Source organism: Zootoca vivipara, chromosome 2 (assembly GCF_963506605.1).
Source record: "Zootoca vivipara chromosome 2, rZooViv1.1, whole genome shotgun sequence".
NCBI lineage: Eukaryota > Metazoa > Chordata > Lepidosauria > Squamata > Lacertidae > Zootoca > Zootoca vivipara.
In genome coordinates, this window is record NC_083277.1 from 12280599 (window position 1) to 12295360 (window position 14762).

Consider the following 14762-nt stretch of genomic DNA (forward strand, 5'->3'; position numbering starts at 1 on the left):
GGTGTGGAGGGAAAAGGTAAATGGTGGCTTTTCCCTCCCACCCCCAACAAGCTACAACCTGCAGAGAGACAGGTTGTAGCTTCACTAAATATTGAAATACGACATGTGATCGGGTTGTAGCTTTTGCAAAAGCACTCAGCTTTTCGGCAGAGGGGAGCGGGCAGCAGTATTTTGAAACTAAAGACAAAACCAGCAAGATAAGCTTTGCTCTCTGTCTGGACTGTGCTGTGCCTCTGTCTATTCCACCCCAGCATCATTTGCCAGCAATAAGGGACACAGCTCTCTTGTTCGACCGATACGAGTTGCCTGTATTGTGGTGCTTGAAAACTAGGGGGAAGGGAAAAGAAGCAAGAGAAAATGGTTCTGGTCACATATTAAGTTTATTTTGCAGCTATTATTTATCTTCTTTTAAAATAAAAAACACACAAGGATCCAAAGGGGGCAGGTCTAAGTGCCATCAGAGTAACTGGGAGGGGAGTACACACACTCACACACTCACTCTCTCTCTGCATTTTGCAAACTTCCCTTTGCCCCTCTCCTAGACAGACAGACAGACAGAGAGACAGCCACACACACACACGATTGGAGACAGTAGTTTAAAATAGACACCCTTCCTCACTCTCCCACATTTCCCCGAATGCACAGGTTCCTTAGCCTCAGCCACCAGGGGGCAGCAGAGGCGCACAGAATGTCTCAACTGGGCCACACGGTGGGGGGGGGTGTTGGGGGGAGGTAGTGGCCGCGGTGCCAACCCCCAGCACCCCGAACCGCAGGAGCCAATCCCCACTGACCCCTCCTGGAGGCAGCCGCGAGACCAGCTGACAGAAGTGGTATAGCCCGTTCCTTGACACGAGCCAGGAGTTCCACTGAGGGGGCAGGTCCGTTCCCCTGGCAGGAGGGCCCCCACTTTCCGTTAAGGGTGCTCTTCTCCCCGGTGTCGTCGGGGGGGCGGGGGCTCCCTTTTCTACCCTTTCCAGCAGGGGCCGGGCTGGGCTAGTCCCCTCCCCCGTGCTCCCCGAGGTACAGGGTGCGCTGCGGGGGCCGCCTGCCTGGGGGCAAGATGGGCCTTGGGGCCCGCAAGGCTGTGCGGGCCGCCGCTCTCCCGGAAAAGGCCGGCGGGGAAGAAGGGTGGGTGCGGTTGTCGCGGGTGGCAGCGTCGTGCCGCCTCAGGAAGGGAGGCACCGTGGAGCTCTTGATGTGGATGACGCGAGTGTTCATGACCTCACAGTCTATCTGCATCATCACTTCGTAGCCCAGGGACGAATTGTACAGGCTCTCTGGGGGAGAAACAAAACAAAGCAAGAAGGCGATTGTTATTTGTTTATTTCATATTTGCTTCGTAGAATTTATACCCTCCCTCGGGAGGGAATGAGAATAGTCGTCTTTTCCTCCCTGACTGTACATAACATATTATATTATTGTAACCCGCCCCGGCACCTTATGGTATAAATTTTATAATATAGGTAAAAAAAAAGGTAAAGGTAAAGGACCCCTGGACCTTTAGTCAAAGGAGACTATGGGGTTGCGGCGCTCATCTCGCTTTCAGATCAAGGGAGCCAGCATTTGTCCAGCTTTCCAGGTCATGTGACCACCACGACTAAACCGTTTCTGGTGCAACAGAACACTGTGATGGAAGCCAGAGCGCATGGAAACGCCGCTTACCTTCCCGCCACAGCAGTACCTATTTATCTACTTGCACTGGCATGCTTTCAAACTCCTAGGTTGGCGGGAGCTGGGACAGAGCAATGGGAGCTCACTCCATTGCAGGGATTCGAACCGCTGACCTTCCGATCGGCAAGCCCAAAAGGCTCAGTGGTTTAGACCACAGCACCATAGGGTTATACATATATAGATATGGAGATGTCAATATAGTCGATGACTGCATCTCGCACAAAACATTTGGACACAAAGTCCTCAAGTCTACCCGCACGTTTTCTTTTCTTTTCTTTTTTACCGTTGAGAGCCATGGCTGGCATCACGAGTGACATTTTTGGGCGGGAGGTTTTGTTGTGGCTGATGGCAGGCAGCAGCAAGTGATCCTAAAGTTACAAGAGGGGGAAAGACAGGAGGAGAAAAATCTGTCAGTTTGCATTTCTTTGTGCAGAAAGTATGTACTGATCTGATTCTATTCTACTTGATTCCAGAGGGTTATGGAAGCTTCTCTGTGTGAAAGAAGCAAGCGGAAGGTTCCTGATGTTTGGGTTACTCCTTCAGAGAGGCTGCGTACAGCTGGCCTAAACTGGTTCTGTTATCTCTTCTGTCAAGGTCATGCTGACTATAATAGTAAGGCCAGAAGGAGCCTGGGTTTCACTTTCTCTTTCTATCTCTTTTCCTTCTGGTGTGGTGTTCGGTACATAGTATGCTTAGTGATACGGTTTAGACCAGGCACCCCCAAACTTCACCTCTCCAGATGTTTTGGACTACAATTCCCAACTTCCCCGACCACTGGTCCTGTTAGCTAGGGATCATGGGAGTTGTAGGCCAAAACATCTGGAGGGAGCCGCAGTTTGGGGATGCCTGGTTTAGACTTATTAGAAGTTATTGCAAGTTTAAGTCTGCTGCAACTGGATTTCCTATGGGCAGTGCCAGTCCTGAATGTATTGGATTTGTGACCATTATGCTCATTTGCCTTCAGTAGCAGTAAAGCTCTGCTGGATGAAATACAATTGCCTCTGGTCTATTTTGGGGGAATCCTGCAACGTGTTTAAGTTTCTACTCTGCTAACTATAAGTCCGAGTTCTGCTCTGGATCAATATTGAGTGGAATTTCATGACAAAATCATCACTGATGTAAGAATTAGAGACCCAGGGTGTGCTGGCGTTCAAGGACACACCCTGACAACCTCTCTCCATTTGGCTCCCAGACTCCACAAATGCCGGCACAAGGAGCTGTGTTCATCGTCCCGGATGCCTGCATTGCAAGGGGTTGGACTAGGTGACTCTCATGGCATCTTCCAATTCTACAATTCTATTATCCCAGCGCTTTTTTAAAAAAAAAAAACCATTAAAAAGATGGGTGCAAAGCAGAGGTAGAAATGGGGCATGGCTGGGAAAGGGATGTTGCCTGGGGACAGCCCCAGCATCCCTGAGCGCCAGTCATGCTGGAAGGGGATGATGGGAGTTGTAGTTCACCAACAAACTACAAGAAAGAAGATTCCACCTAAACATTAGGAAGAACTTCCTGACAGTAAGAGCTGTTCGGCAGTGGAATTTGCTACCAAGGAGTGTGGTGGAGTCTCCTTCTTTGGAGGTCTTTAAGCAGAGGCTTGACAGGCATATGTCAAGAATGCTTTGATGGAGTTTCCTGCTTGGCAGGGGGTTGGACTGGATGACCCTTGTGGTCTCTTCCAACTCTATGATTCTAACATCTGGAGGGCCACAGTTCAGGTTCAGCAACATCTGGAGGGCCACTTGTGGCTTCCAAGAAGGGGGATATTCTCCATTTGCACCTTTGCCCCGTGTGTGCCTATGCAACCTGTTATCTTCTGCCCAAAGCATATATTGAGCCTACTACAGTCTAAAAGGCCTTCCTCTACTGCTTTCTTCCTGGCTCGCTCTCTGGAGCCACATGCCTGAAGCAGAACATTGTGCAAAGCTAAATCCGGGTCACCACACTGCCTGCTCAACTCTCCCAGTGGCTCAGTGTCCCTGACAGCCACTCTTTACTCACCCTGCGGAAGGACACCACGTAGAAAGTATCCTCGCGGCGGTCAATCGCGTCCATGAAGTCGTGTTCTGTGTGGTCGGGGTGCTGATATACCTGCAGCTGACTGAGGGAATTCCTGGAAAGGCAGAAGAGGGGGGTGGAGGGTAGAGAGGAGATCTGTTTGCAGGGCTCCCTCCACCTCATCACTGTCACGGGACACAGGAATGGAGTCTCCGGCGGGTGGGTGGAGGGAGCAACGAAGCAAGGAGCCTATCTGAAGAGGCTTCACCAGGCCTCCTCTCCCTCAGCCTGGAGGCAGCTGTCCCATTAGCCAGCCTCTGGGGGAGAGATGGGAAGCAGGGCTCACCCCATCCGTTCTGCTGTGAGAGGCCAGCTCAGTCACGCACCTCCTACCCCTGAGGTGTGCCAGCTGGTCATTATGAGAACTTAAGAATTGGTGCTGGAGTTTGAGTTCTTCCTCTTCCCTCCCTGTTCGCTTTTCTTCGTGTGTGTTGGGAGGGGGAGGGGTTACCTTGTAAGCCAAAGGGGCAGGGAGAGCGAGAGTGTTTCCACATTGAATCAGGGCGCTAACTCAAAACAATTCGGTGCAGAAGCCGCTTACCTCTCAGGGTGCCTGGGGGGGCTGGCAGGCACGTAGCGGGAGGGGCTAGGGGGCTTCTTTTGTGGCTTTTCCTGAAATGAAGAATGAGAGCAAGGATATGAAGAGGCTGCGAAGCAACAGAGCCCCTGGCACTGCCCTCAACCTTTCTGGCAAACCACAGTAAGATTCTGGGTGCCCTGGTCTAGCCCCACAAGGGATTATCGCCACTGCACCCCCCCCCCATTTCCCTGCCCAAAGAGTTGCCTCCCCGCAATCCACATCACACCTGGCTGGCTTGAGCTGCTTTGCGAGACTGCGAGGGTTTCCTGCGGTTGATCTGGTGCCGGCGGACCCAGCCGCTGAGCTCGTCTGCCAGTCTGTAGGGGGGAAGAGGAGGCAGGCAGAAGGATCACCCACAATGTTCCCAGGCCTCAATGCTCACAAAAGTCCTCCCCAAAATGCTTAGCCGCAACTGCACCCCCTCCCTTCTCCTGCCCCAGGACCCACCTGAGGGATTCAGTGCGATTGAACTGGCGGCAATCGGAAGCGAGGAACAACTTGTCCAAGTCCCTCAGCATCAGGTCCTTCATGTCAGAGAAGGGAGCCGACAGGTTTCTTGGGGTGGAGGAAGAGAGAAAGGGGGGGGGGAGGGAAGAAAATGTGAATTTTAAATAAGAGATTGGCTGAGAGAGGAAATCAAGTGTTGAGGTTGGATCCTGACAAGACAGAAATACTGTTTGTGGGGGACAGGAGGCGGGCAGGTGTGGAAGACTCCCTGGTCCTGAATGGGGTAACTGTGCCCCTGAAGGACCAGGTGCGCCGCCTGGGAGTCATTCTGGACTCACAGCTGTCCATGGAGGTGCAGATTTATTCTGTTTATCAGCTCCATCTGGTACACAGGCTGAGACCCCCACCTGCCTGCAGACTGTCTCGCCAGAGTGGTGCATGCTCTAGTTATCTCCCGCTTGGACTACTGCAATGCGCTCTACGTGGGGCTACTTTTGACCACATAACACCGGTCTTGAAAGACCTACATTGGCTCCCAGTACGTTTCCGAGCACAATTCAAAGTGTTGGTGCTGACCTTCAAAGCCCTAAATGGCCTCGGTCTAGTATACATGAAGGAGCGTCTCCACCCCCATCGTTCTGCCCAGACACTGAGGGCCAGTACCGAGGGCCTTCTAGTGGCTCCGTCGTTGCGAGAAGCCAAGTTGCAGGGAACCAGGCAGAGAGCCTTCTCGGTAGTGGCGCCCGCCTTTGGAACGCCCTCCTATCAGCTGTCAAAGAGAAAAACAGCTACCAGGTTTTTAGAAGACATCTGAAGGCAGCCCTGTTTAGGAAGGCTTTTAATGTTTAATAGATTATTGTATTTTAATTTTCTGTTGGAAGCCGCCCAGAGTAGCTAGAGAAACCCAGCCAGATGGGCGGGGTATAAATAAATAAATTATTATTATTATTATTATTATTATTATTATTATTATTATAGAACTGAGAAGAGCACATGGTGATTTGGGAGTCACACAATCTGTAAGCAGCTGCTCAGCCTGGAGGAAAACCACATTTCGAGAAGAGCACGAGGTGGGCTGGCTGCAGTTGGACAGTCCCCTTCCCTTCCTGCCAAGCCAACTTTGCATTTTACACCATACAACTGTAATGCAGGAATCTCAACTAAATCATCCATGACTGATGCCCACCCAAGCTCTGCTTAGAAACCTCCAATGTCACCTTTGAGTTCTTTGGGAGGAAATGGGTGGGGCAGGAATGCTATAAGTAAATAAAGTAAGGCCTGGGGAGGGGAGTTGGCAGAGTCAAATGGGGCCGTCAGAGAGGCATGGAGGGCTATTGTTGGGCCCCTCCAAGCCTGAGGACCCTCACCCCTGGTTTAGCATCACATCCAAACACAGTCAAGGATTTCTTCCTAGTTGCCAGGGCCCCCAAAATAATTTTAACAGAGAGATGCACAGGCAGGTTGTTTCTGCTGCTCTTCACCACCTTGTTGTTTCTCCTGCCTGCCCCCCAAATTTACCGGAATTGTGCCTTTCTCAGCCTGGCTGGGGCCTCCTCTTTCCGCTCTTCCTGCTCCTCCTCTGGAGTGTCATGGGTCTCCTCTGCGATGCCTAAAAGGTGCCTCCGGCCAGGGCCAGCCTCCACCTCCTGCTTTGGCAGCTCCACATCTGCCGCCTTGCGCTCACTGATGCTGGAGAGATGGAAACCGACAGTTAAGTTCCCTAGAGGGGTTCAGGGACACTCTACCAAAGAGATCTGAGCTTACTTTATTATTGTTTTTATTTCATTAAAATATCTATGAACGTATCTGTAAAGGTAAAGGACCCCTGGACGGTTAGGTTCAGTCAAAGGTGGCTATGGGGTTGTGGCGCTCATCTCGCTTTCAGGCAGAGGGAGCAGGCGTTTGTCCACAGAAGGCTTTCCAGGTCATGTGGCCAGCAGGACTAGACCGCTTCTGGCGCAACGGAACACCGTGACGGAAGCCAGAGCGCACGGAAATGCCATTTACCTTCCCGCCACAGCAATATGTATTTATCTACTTGCACTGGTGTACTTTCGAACTGCTAGGTTGGCAGGAGCTGGGACAGAGCAACAGGAGCTCACTCGGTCACAGGGATTCGAACCGCCAGCTTTCCGACTGGCAAGCCCAAGGGGCTCAGTGGTTTAGACCACAGCGCACTGAGTCACAGCATGTGACTCCTTCCCTAACGTGATGCAAAAAGGAGAGTTGCCTACAAGAAATGTGGGGTGGGGAGAGCTTTCAGGGCTCTAGTCCAACTTCAACCCAGGAAATATGCTTCCCTATCCAGTCTGCTAAACTTTGCCAAACATCCAACAAGCCTACACATGCCGGCTTTACCACCTACGAGTGAAACCAATTTCTCTGGGGCCTTGCCAACTTCAGAGGCTCCCAGACAAGGACTGCCCTAGCCAAGTCATTCATTTCCCAATTGTGGGACTGGAGGAACACCCTCAAGCACTCTGAAGCCTCACCTGACAGGCCCAAAGTTGAAAGCTATGAAGAGCAGCAGCACCATGACGCAGATGACTTTCCGGTTGCCAGAGCCAAATTTCAGCTCGTTGTTCTGCAGGGAGAAGGCAAGAAACAAGTGGTTATGGCCACAGAGTCATGTCGCCCACTTAGAAGTCTCACTGCCCTTGCAGTGCCCAAATCGTTATTATTCAGCCAAGGGACATCAACTGTGTCCCTTCCAATGGGATTGTGAAAGCTTGGGGCTCCCATTTGGGGAGTGGGCATCATCGTATCGTAGCCCTGCATGGTACTGGTAGACAGCCCAGCCGGCATCTCGTACAGAGGGAGACAAACCAGAAAACATCTAGACAAAGGCTCCCGTCACTGAAGAGCAGCTTTTCAATAACCACTTGCGTCCAAATGGCATGTTTAAAGATTTCAAGACAAACAACCAAACAGTGATTGTTTTGAAAGCGAACTGCTGTTCTTCATGAAACAATGGAGATGTTAGCAGCTGAGCCACTGGAATCAAACTGGTGAAAAAACTCATTTTACTGGTAGCCAAGCACTAGAACAGTTTTTGCTGCTGCTTTAGTTTCCTGTGTGTGTCTTAATGTTTATTATAGATTGTATTTGGGAGGGGAGGACTTGGAATTTATGATAAAGGGTGGTAAATAAATTAAATATAAATATAATGACACCTCCACAGAAGAGGTATAAGCATTTCAGTGCTGGTGAAGTATTTCTAGATGCAGAAGCGATGCATTTCAGCAGGTATGAAGAGCCCAGCACAGGAGGGAAGACAGATATGGGAAAGGAGGAAGTCTTAGTCTACAAAGGAAGAGGAGCACGACATTTGTTCCCTATTTTCTCCTGCAAGGAGAGCCAGAACAGGCAGAAGGAAAACCACACTGCCAGACTCCTTAGGATGACCCTGCATTCTGGCTCTCACATGTTCACTCCAAACTCCATCCATCTGCAGAGGTGAGACTCGTGTGCAGTCATGCAACCGCCCCAAGCAAATGTGTAAGAGGCAGTCAGGCAGAGTTTCTTGGGCCATGGCCTCTCCTGTTGCACCATAATCACTCCCTCCAATAGCAGGCTCAGGTGGTGAGGGCCAACAGGACTGGGGTTAAAGTGGGACCTCAGAGAAACGAGAGAGGTTCATGCTTGCTCAAAGGAACCCCGAGGTTTACAGAAGTACAGAAAGAATGGGAAAAATTAAAATCTAACGGGGCAACCCCACCTCTCCACCAGCCTGAAAATCAGCTCAGTGAGAACCAAGCAGCCACAGGGAGTGCCGAGTGTCACTGGCTGACATCCGGAACAGAAGAGCTCCTGTTAGGAGGCAAAGCTACACTGCAGCATTTTGTTGCAGTCCTGCTGGTAATCAACAGATTGCTGAAATGTGGATGTAATGCGGATAGACAAATATGGACGCACACAAGGTGTGGGGTGTGTGAGGGACCCAACAAAGTTGCAGGTCTGGCCGGCAGGCACTCACCTCGTTCAGGACACAGTCCAGTCGGCGGCGAAGGAGAGTGTTCTCCCGCCGCAGCCGCTCATTATCTGTCAGGGCCTCCCGCAGTCGAGACTCCAACCCTTGCAGATATTCCTTCTTTTTCCGCCGTGACTGGCACGCCGATTCACGGTTCTTGATCATTCGCTGCTGCCTTTTAAGTACCTTGATCTTTGGAGAATTAGCAAAGGAGGTGGGGAATGTTACTCTCTCACACACGCATACAATCTCGCTTTAAAACAGAGATGGGGAAGCTGCGGCCCTCCAATTGTCATTGGGTTACATTACAATACAAACGCACAGCACACATGTGGCCGTAATGTTCAGCCATATAACCCCCCCCCCAAGTCATGTGTGTTCAGGAGAAGTCCCAGGACAGGACCGGTGAACCCAGGAGCTGCAGAAAGAAGGGGGCCAAAAGGTACTTACATCGACCTCTTGGTTGCAGGGTCCTATTTGCGTTGGCGCCGGGACAATGGTTTTGGTTTCTGGTTTGGGGGCAGAGGGAGCTGGCTTTGCTGGGAGACTTTCCTTTAAAGGGGACTGAACCTTGATCAGCCCAGAAACGGGGAGATGCAGCAGCTCAGACTGGGAAATCACAACACTCTGTGCTGGAACTGAGGTTAAAAAAAAGAGAGAGGCAAGGTCCTATAAATCCATGCCTGCCACACATACATTGTCGTTTTGCCCCACAAAAAAAGGTTCTTTTCATTTATTGTTAAATTTCTATACTGCTCTCCCTCCCAAAGGAACCTCAGGGTAGCAAACAACAATGCAGCAAAAGAACACAATTAAAAGTAACATAAAAACAGTTTGAAAGGTTGAGCTGCCCACATTTTCAGCCTCGTTTGGGTTTTTGAGCAAGGTGGCCCCATGTCACTTTTCTCCCTGCTCCCCGCCATGATCAGCCCCCTCCCAGGAGACCGAGAAAGCCCACTCTGAAGGAGAATGCCAGCTCCACTGAAGTGAGTGAGCATCAAAAAGCACAGAGAGCTGAAAGAGTAGGGTGGGGGAGAGTGCCACTCTTCCAACTTCAGCTCTATGCAACTCTTCCAACTTCAGCTCTATACTGTGCAGCTGGGTGCCACGTTTAAAAACATTAGGAAAATCTGAAAAGAGGACTTGTGTGCCCGCTAGTATAGCGTGCTCAGTGGCACTTGGAACCTGGGATCAAGCAGGCTCCTATTAGCCGAACCTTTCTCTTGTTTCTGCATTGCCCAATCTGTGGCCTTCCATATGCTCTGGATCACAACCCCCAGCCAGCAAAAGCATTACCTGAAATCGCTGGGTTGATAGCCTGCGGCTGGGATACAGGTACAGGCTGCAATAAGATGGTCTTACTGGACGTGGCTGCAGGCTGCACTGGGACAGTGGTGACCACAACTGGCTTTGGCTGAATGGGGGGCTTCCGGCTGAGAATGCTCTCGGCTTTATTGGGAGCTGCTGGTTTCCCTGTAACAGAACGAACTGATCAGTGAAGCCGCTTTTCTGAAGGGCACCATATTAGGTTAAACTAAACGACCCAATTTTTTGCCACAGGAGTCTCATATTTACTTAATTTGCATCCCTTTCTCCCTAGCCACTTGCTATTTCTGCTCACGCTCTCTCACCCACTACATACCTGTCTCAGCAGCCGGGACTACACTGATGTGCACAGTGCCAAAGTGGGGCGGTAGTACATCTCCAAACATGCACGGAGGGGTGGGGGGTTGCTCTGTCTTCACTCCCATCACGTCGGCCTGGCCAGGGGCCTGCGGGAGAAAAGTGCAGACCTGAGCACAAGAGCTTAAGGAGGCAAGATTCTACTGTATCAAGAGGTCCGACAAGCATACCTGCCCTGAGAGATCAGCGGAGGAGGAGGAGGAAGAAGAGGACAGCGTAGAGGAATCAGAGCAATGCGACGAGGCGGGGGAGACGGGCTCCGACTTCACCTGCAGCTCTAAGGAAGACGGTGAACAAATCACCAACATGCTTTCACTGCCAGCCAGTTCAACCATGGAAACAAAGAAGTCGTTCAAACTTATCTCCTCTATGCCCCTGTGCCCCCTGGAAGTCTGCATTGAAAATAAACGCTGGACAAGCATTTGTCTGGGAGGTGCCAAGGCAAAGAGAAGTTCCTTGTTGCCAAGAAGCCCAATCTAGCCCTGAAATGGGCTATATTGGTGTCCAATGGCAAAGGGCAGCTTAACTCCTGCCAAGCTGCCTTCAGGAAGAAGAGGGAAACTGCCAGCCGCAAGCCACAGGTTATTCTGCGGTTTTGAGCCTTAGCTGGTGGGGCAGAGCTTGGGGAGATCAGTGAAAGCAATATGCCCTCTCACCCCTTCTGCTGCTCTACCCACCAGCCAGTTTAGTTGCTAATCACTGACATTGAATATAAGATATTCCATCAGACACTTTAACTAGGTGGTCCAGGATGGGGGAGGGGAAAAACTTTGCTCCATGTTAATTCTAGGGCAGGCTGTTCAAACCATACTGAGGCTCAGAAATGACAACTGTTCTGCTGTAACAGACCAATGACTGACAGTGGCCAGTTAGATGTCTCTGGGAAACCTATGACGAGGGCCTGAAGGCAACAGCCCTCTCCTCTACCCCTTTAGAACTGGAAGAAAGGGATCTCCCTCTGTAGCATGGGGCTGCTTTATACCAACTGGTCCACGGGTTCTACCTAGTCCAATATTCTCAACTCTGACTGGCAGTGACTCTCCAATGTTTCATTGAGACCCTTTTAAACTGGAGAGACAGGGGAATCAGACCTAGGATCTTGTCCATGCACCTCCACCCAGAGTGCTGGAACATTCTTTGCATTAACTCACAAAGGCAATCTAGCCTAATGTGGGTCTCGTCCCCATGCACTTGGTCCACACACTTGTATACTGTATCATCCTACCATATACAAACAGCTCTGCATCTCTCAGGCTCTCAACAGCCCTTGCACAATCTCACAAAGGAACTTACCTGGGAAGAGAGAATCGTGCAGTGGGTCCCAAGGTGGGTCCGGGGGCACCGTTTCCATGTCCAGGTCGAACCCATCACTAAACTGCTGCCCAGAGCATTAGGATAGAAAAAAAACTGATCTCTGTGTGTGTCTTTCTGTGAAGCATTTTTACCCCCCCCCCTAGCCATAAAAAGCAGCTTGCAAAGATCAGTAATAAGGCTTCAGGTTAACAATCTAAATGATGCAACAGAAAATGGAAAAAGGAATTGTGTAGGGAGAAGAAAAATGCAAACTCATGCATCAATTCTTAATGTTACAACATTCCATTTCCACTGTAAAGGAAACATTTCAGGGAGAAGATGAACCACACGTCGTTAGTGTTTTAGCAGAGATGGAGGAGTGCTTCCCTTTTCGCCTTCTGTACATCCTGAATGAATTATATCTATATATACACGCACGCACAGCAGACAGGCAACAAGCCAGTGAAAGGTGTGAATTTGAGGGTATTATTGTGGGTGTAGTTCATTAACAAGTTTGGGATTTATAGTTTTGTAGGGCAAGAATGGGTTAAACTTGTAGCAGGAGATGAGTGCGTGTGGCTTGGCGTCACAGATTTGGTAGTACACATCTGGGCAGCTTATTCAAGGACCGAGGTCTCACCCACGCCTGCTGAACATAGATAAATCTAGTACATGCAATCTAAAAAGGAAAATGCCCCTTTCCCTGTGAAGACAAGGGACCTGGATCTCCCAGATGCAAACCCAGCTCACACCATCCTATATCAGTGGTGGCGAACCTATGGCACGCATGCCAGAGTGGGCACTTATAGACCCCTCTCTGTTGGCACACGGGCCATCACCCCAGCAGGGCCGTTCCTTGGGGCTGGCAAAGTGGACAGCTGCTCTCCCCCATCACACAGTGGACGAGAAACGCTCCCTATAGCATGCACCGGCCACAGCAGCGTTGGGGGATTTGCGCACCCGCCAACCAGCTGTATTTCGGCCGCACCGCTCCCCCCACGCCGTGATTGGTTGGATTGTTTGCTGCCATGAGCAGAAGAAGGTCAGTGGCAATATTGAAGGCAGCCCTGTTCAGGGAGGCTTTTAATGTTTAATAGATTACTGTGTTTTATTTTTCTGTTGGAAGCCGCCCAGAGTGGCTGGGGAGGCCCAGCCAGATGGGCGGGGTATAAATAATAAATTATTATTATTATTATTATTATTATTATTATTATTATTATTGCGTGTGACTTGCGGCTGCGTTGTGGTTTTTTTTCTGCTGCTGCCGAGCGTTGAGACAATTTGTAGCTTCAGCCTGCTACAGAAAGTGTTGTCCATGTGTGTTAGTGTTTATCTGCACGTCCCCCCACGAAGAAGCTCCACAATTCCTGCCAATCCTCCCCACAGTCAATCATTATTATCCCATATTAAATGGCCATGTTGGCACTTTGCGATAAATTAGTGGGTTTTGGGTTGTAGTTTGGGTACTCAGTCTCTAAAAGGTTCACCACCACTGTCCTATATCATGCACAAGCCCTATAATGCATACATGTGCCCTCAGAAGATGTAGCAACAGGAATGAGGGTGAGCAGGTCCTCAAGACAAACAGCTTTAAGGACTGATGTTAAGTAGCAGGGAGTGGATAAAAGATAAACAGGAGGTGAGAAGAGCATGCTGCTATGCAATGGGAGGGATCACAAGGAAGTAAAAAGCCTTTTCTAGGAAGACATGTGACAGGAGGCAGCTCTCACCAGGGAATGGGCACAGCCACCATCCACAATGCTGCGTTCGAGGCAGGGGAAGAGCTCAGCTGCCACATCCCCATCGTCTTCCAGGCAGCTGTACAGACCTGCATCTGTGGGGAGAATGGGAAGGTGCAGTCAGTAGGGCAAGTAACAGACTCAAAACATGTTTTCACCCTTTACTGCTCTCCTTTTTCACTTACAGCCCATAACAAGCACATCTGTGGGTGGATGCATTAAGCATGGCCTTGCCCCCACCTTCTCCCCAAATACAACTAGAGCTGCTCCCCCTTATAATACAGTTCTGGAATTCTAGATTCTGATGATTAGCCACATAAACAACTCACTCCACGGTAATACAAATAAGCATGTTTTTGCCAGTTTGACTGAATCCACTAATATATTTTAAAGATTCCCCCCTCATTTCACAACGTGTATACCTGTATTTCAATTTTCGCTGATGTTGTTTACACATTATATTTTGTTAATAATAATAATAATAATAATAATAATAAAAGACCACACATGGTTTGTCCTTTACCTCACAGCAGGTGCCTTTGGCTTCAACTACATTATGACAGGTAAAAAACAAAGCAAAGCGCAAGCAACCTTGTGGTACTTCAAAGACTAAAGTCAACGTGTCCCGAACATGACGGATGGGGTTAACTCTGGGGGTGGGAGGTGGGGACCTGTGAACCTCCGGATCTTTGTTAAGGCAACAACTCACACATCCCTGAGGCATAAGCTCAGTCGGTAGAGCATGAGAAACTTTAAAAAATAAATTATTTTTGCATTTTTCTATTTTACATAAACAAATGAATTAAAAATATAAACATATAATACCTTCTGACTTCCCTCCCCCCATATTGTTGATCTTAATGTAATTATTTCCCCCTCTGTATCTCTATCATAACTATCGTATCTATCATTGCAGGGGGCTGAACTAGAGTCCACTTCGGCAGGTGCATGGCAGGTGGGCAACCACCAGGTGAAGCTCCGCCCCTCCGCTTCGTGGAGACGCAGAGGGCCTGTCGCGCACCTGTTTAAACTGTGGGCCAAGGTAGCGCAGGGTCCTCGTTCCCTCTCACCTTCTTCGCCTTTGCAGCCCCTTCCCCAACAGCCACGCTCCGCCCACCCCAAACAAGCCCCGCTCACCGGCTCCCCACCCCTCCTTCCGCCCCCGACAACCACCCACCCCAGTCCTCGCTGCTCAGCAGGTTATCCGCGCGGAAACGGGTCGAGTCGCTCAACAGGAGCAACTCCGAAGCCAGCGCCGCCATCTTCCTTCCGCCTTCCCGGTACACTACGCTGCACTGTCGACTCCGACTCCCGCCCCCGCCGC

The 14762-nt window shown here is 50.2% G+C and overlaps 1 protein-coding gene across 3 annotated transcripts; it reads right to left on the reverse strand.

The window, feature by feature from the left end:
• Nucleotides 1-361: 361 nt before the first annotated feature.
• Nucleotides 362-14752, reverse strand: ATF6B (activating transcription factor 6 beta). 3 transcript variants are annotated; one of them, XM_035107059.2, is made up of 16 exons: nt 14616-14752; nt 13430-13533; nt 11700-11781; nt 10577-10683; nt 10366-10495; nt 10020-10196; nt 9174-9361; nt 8730-8915; nt 7246-7337; nt 6272-6442; nt 4754-4861; nt 4533-4623; nt 4268-4338; nt 3670-3781; nt 1955-2039; nt 362-1277 (listed from the first exon to the last, which is right to left on the reverse strand). In XM_035107059.2, exons 1-16 carry the CDS (start codon nt 14698-14700, stop codon nt 994-996), a joined length of 2073 nt encoding a protein of 690 aa, XP_034962950.1. In that variant the 5' UTR covers nt 14701-14752; the 3' UTR covers nt 362-993. The 3 variants fall into 3 exon arrangements, with proteins under 3 accessions (XP_034962950.1, XP_034962949.1, XP_060126565.1); XM_035107058.2 differs by having other exon boundaries at nt 11700-11784; XM_060270582.1 differs by lacking the exon at nt 14616-14752 and adding an exon at nt 14460-14544 and having other exon boundaries at nt 11700-11784.
• Nucleotides 14753-14762: the final 10 nt, after the last annotated feature.

Coding starts and splice junctions, on each gene's coding strand:
- ATF6B (XM_035107058.2), bottom strand. CDS start 14,700: ATGGCGGCGCTGGCTTCGGAGTTGCTCCTGTTGAGCGACTCGACCCGT. Junction 4,862..6,271: donor CTGAGAAAGGCACAATTCCG/GTAAATTTGGGG, acceptor CTCCACCCCAAG/AAACCTGTCGGCTCCCTTCT. Junction 4,339..4,532: donor AAGCAGCTCAAGCCAGCCAG/GTGTGATGTGGA, acceptor TCTTCATTTCAG/GAAAAGCCACAAAAGAAGCC.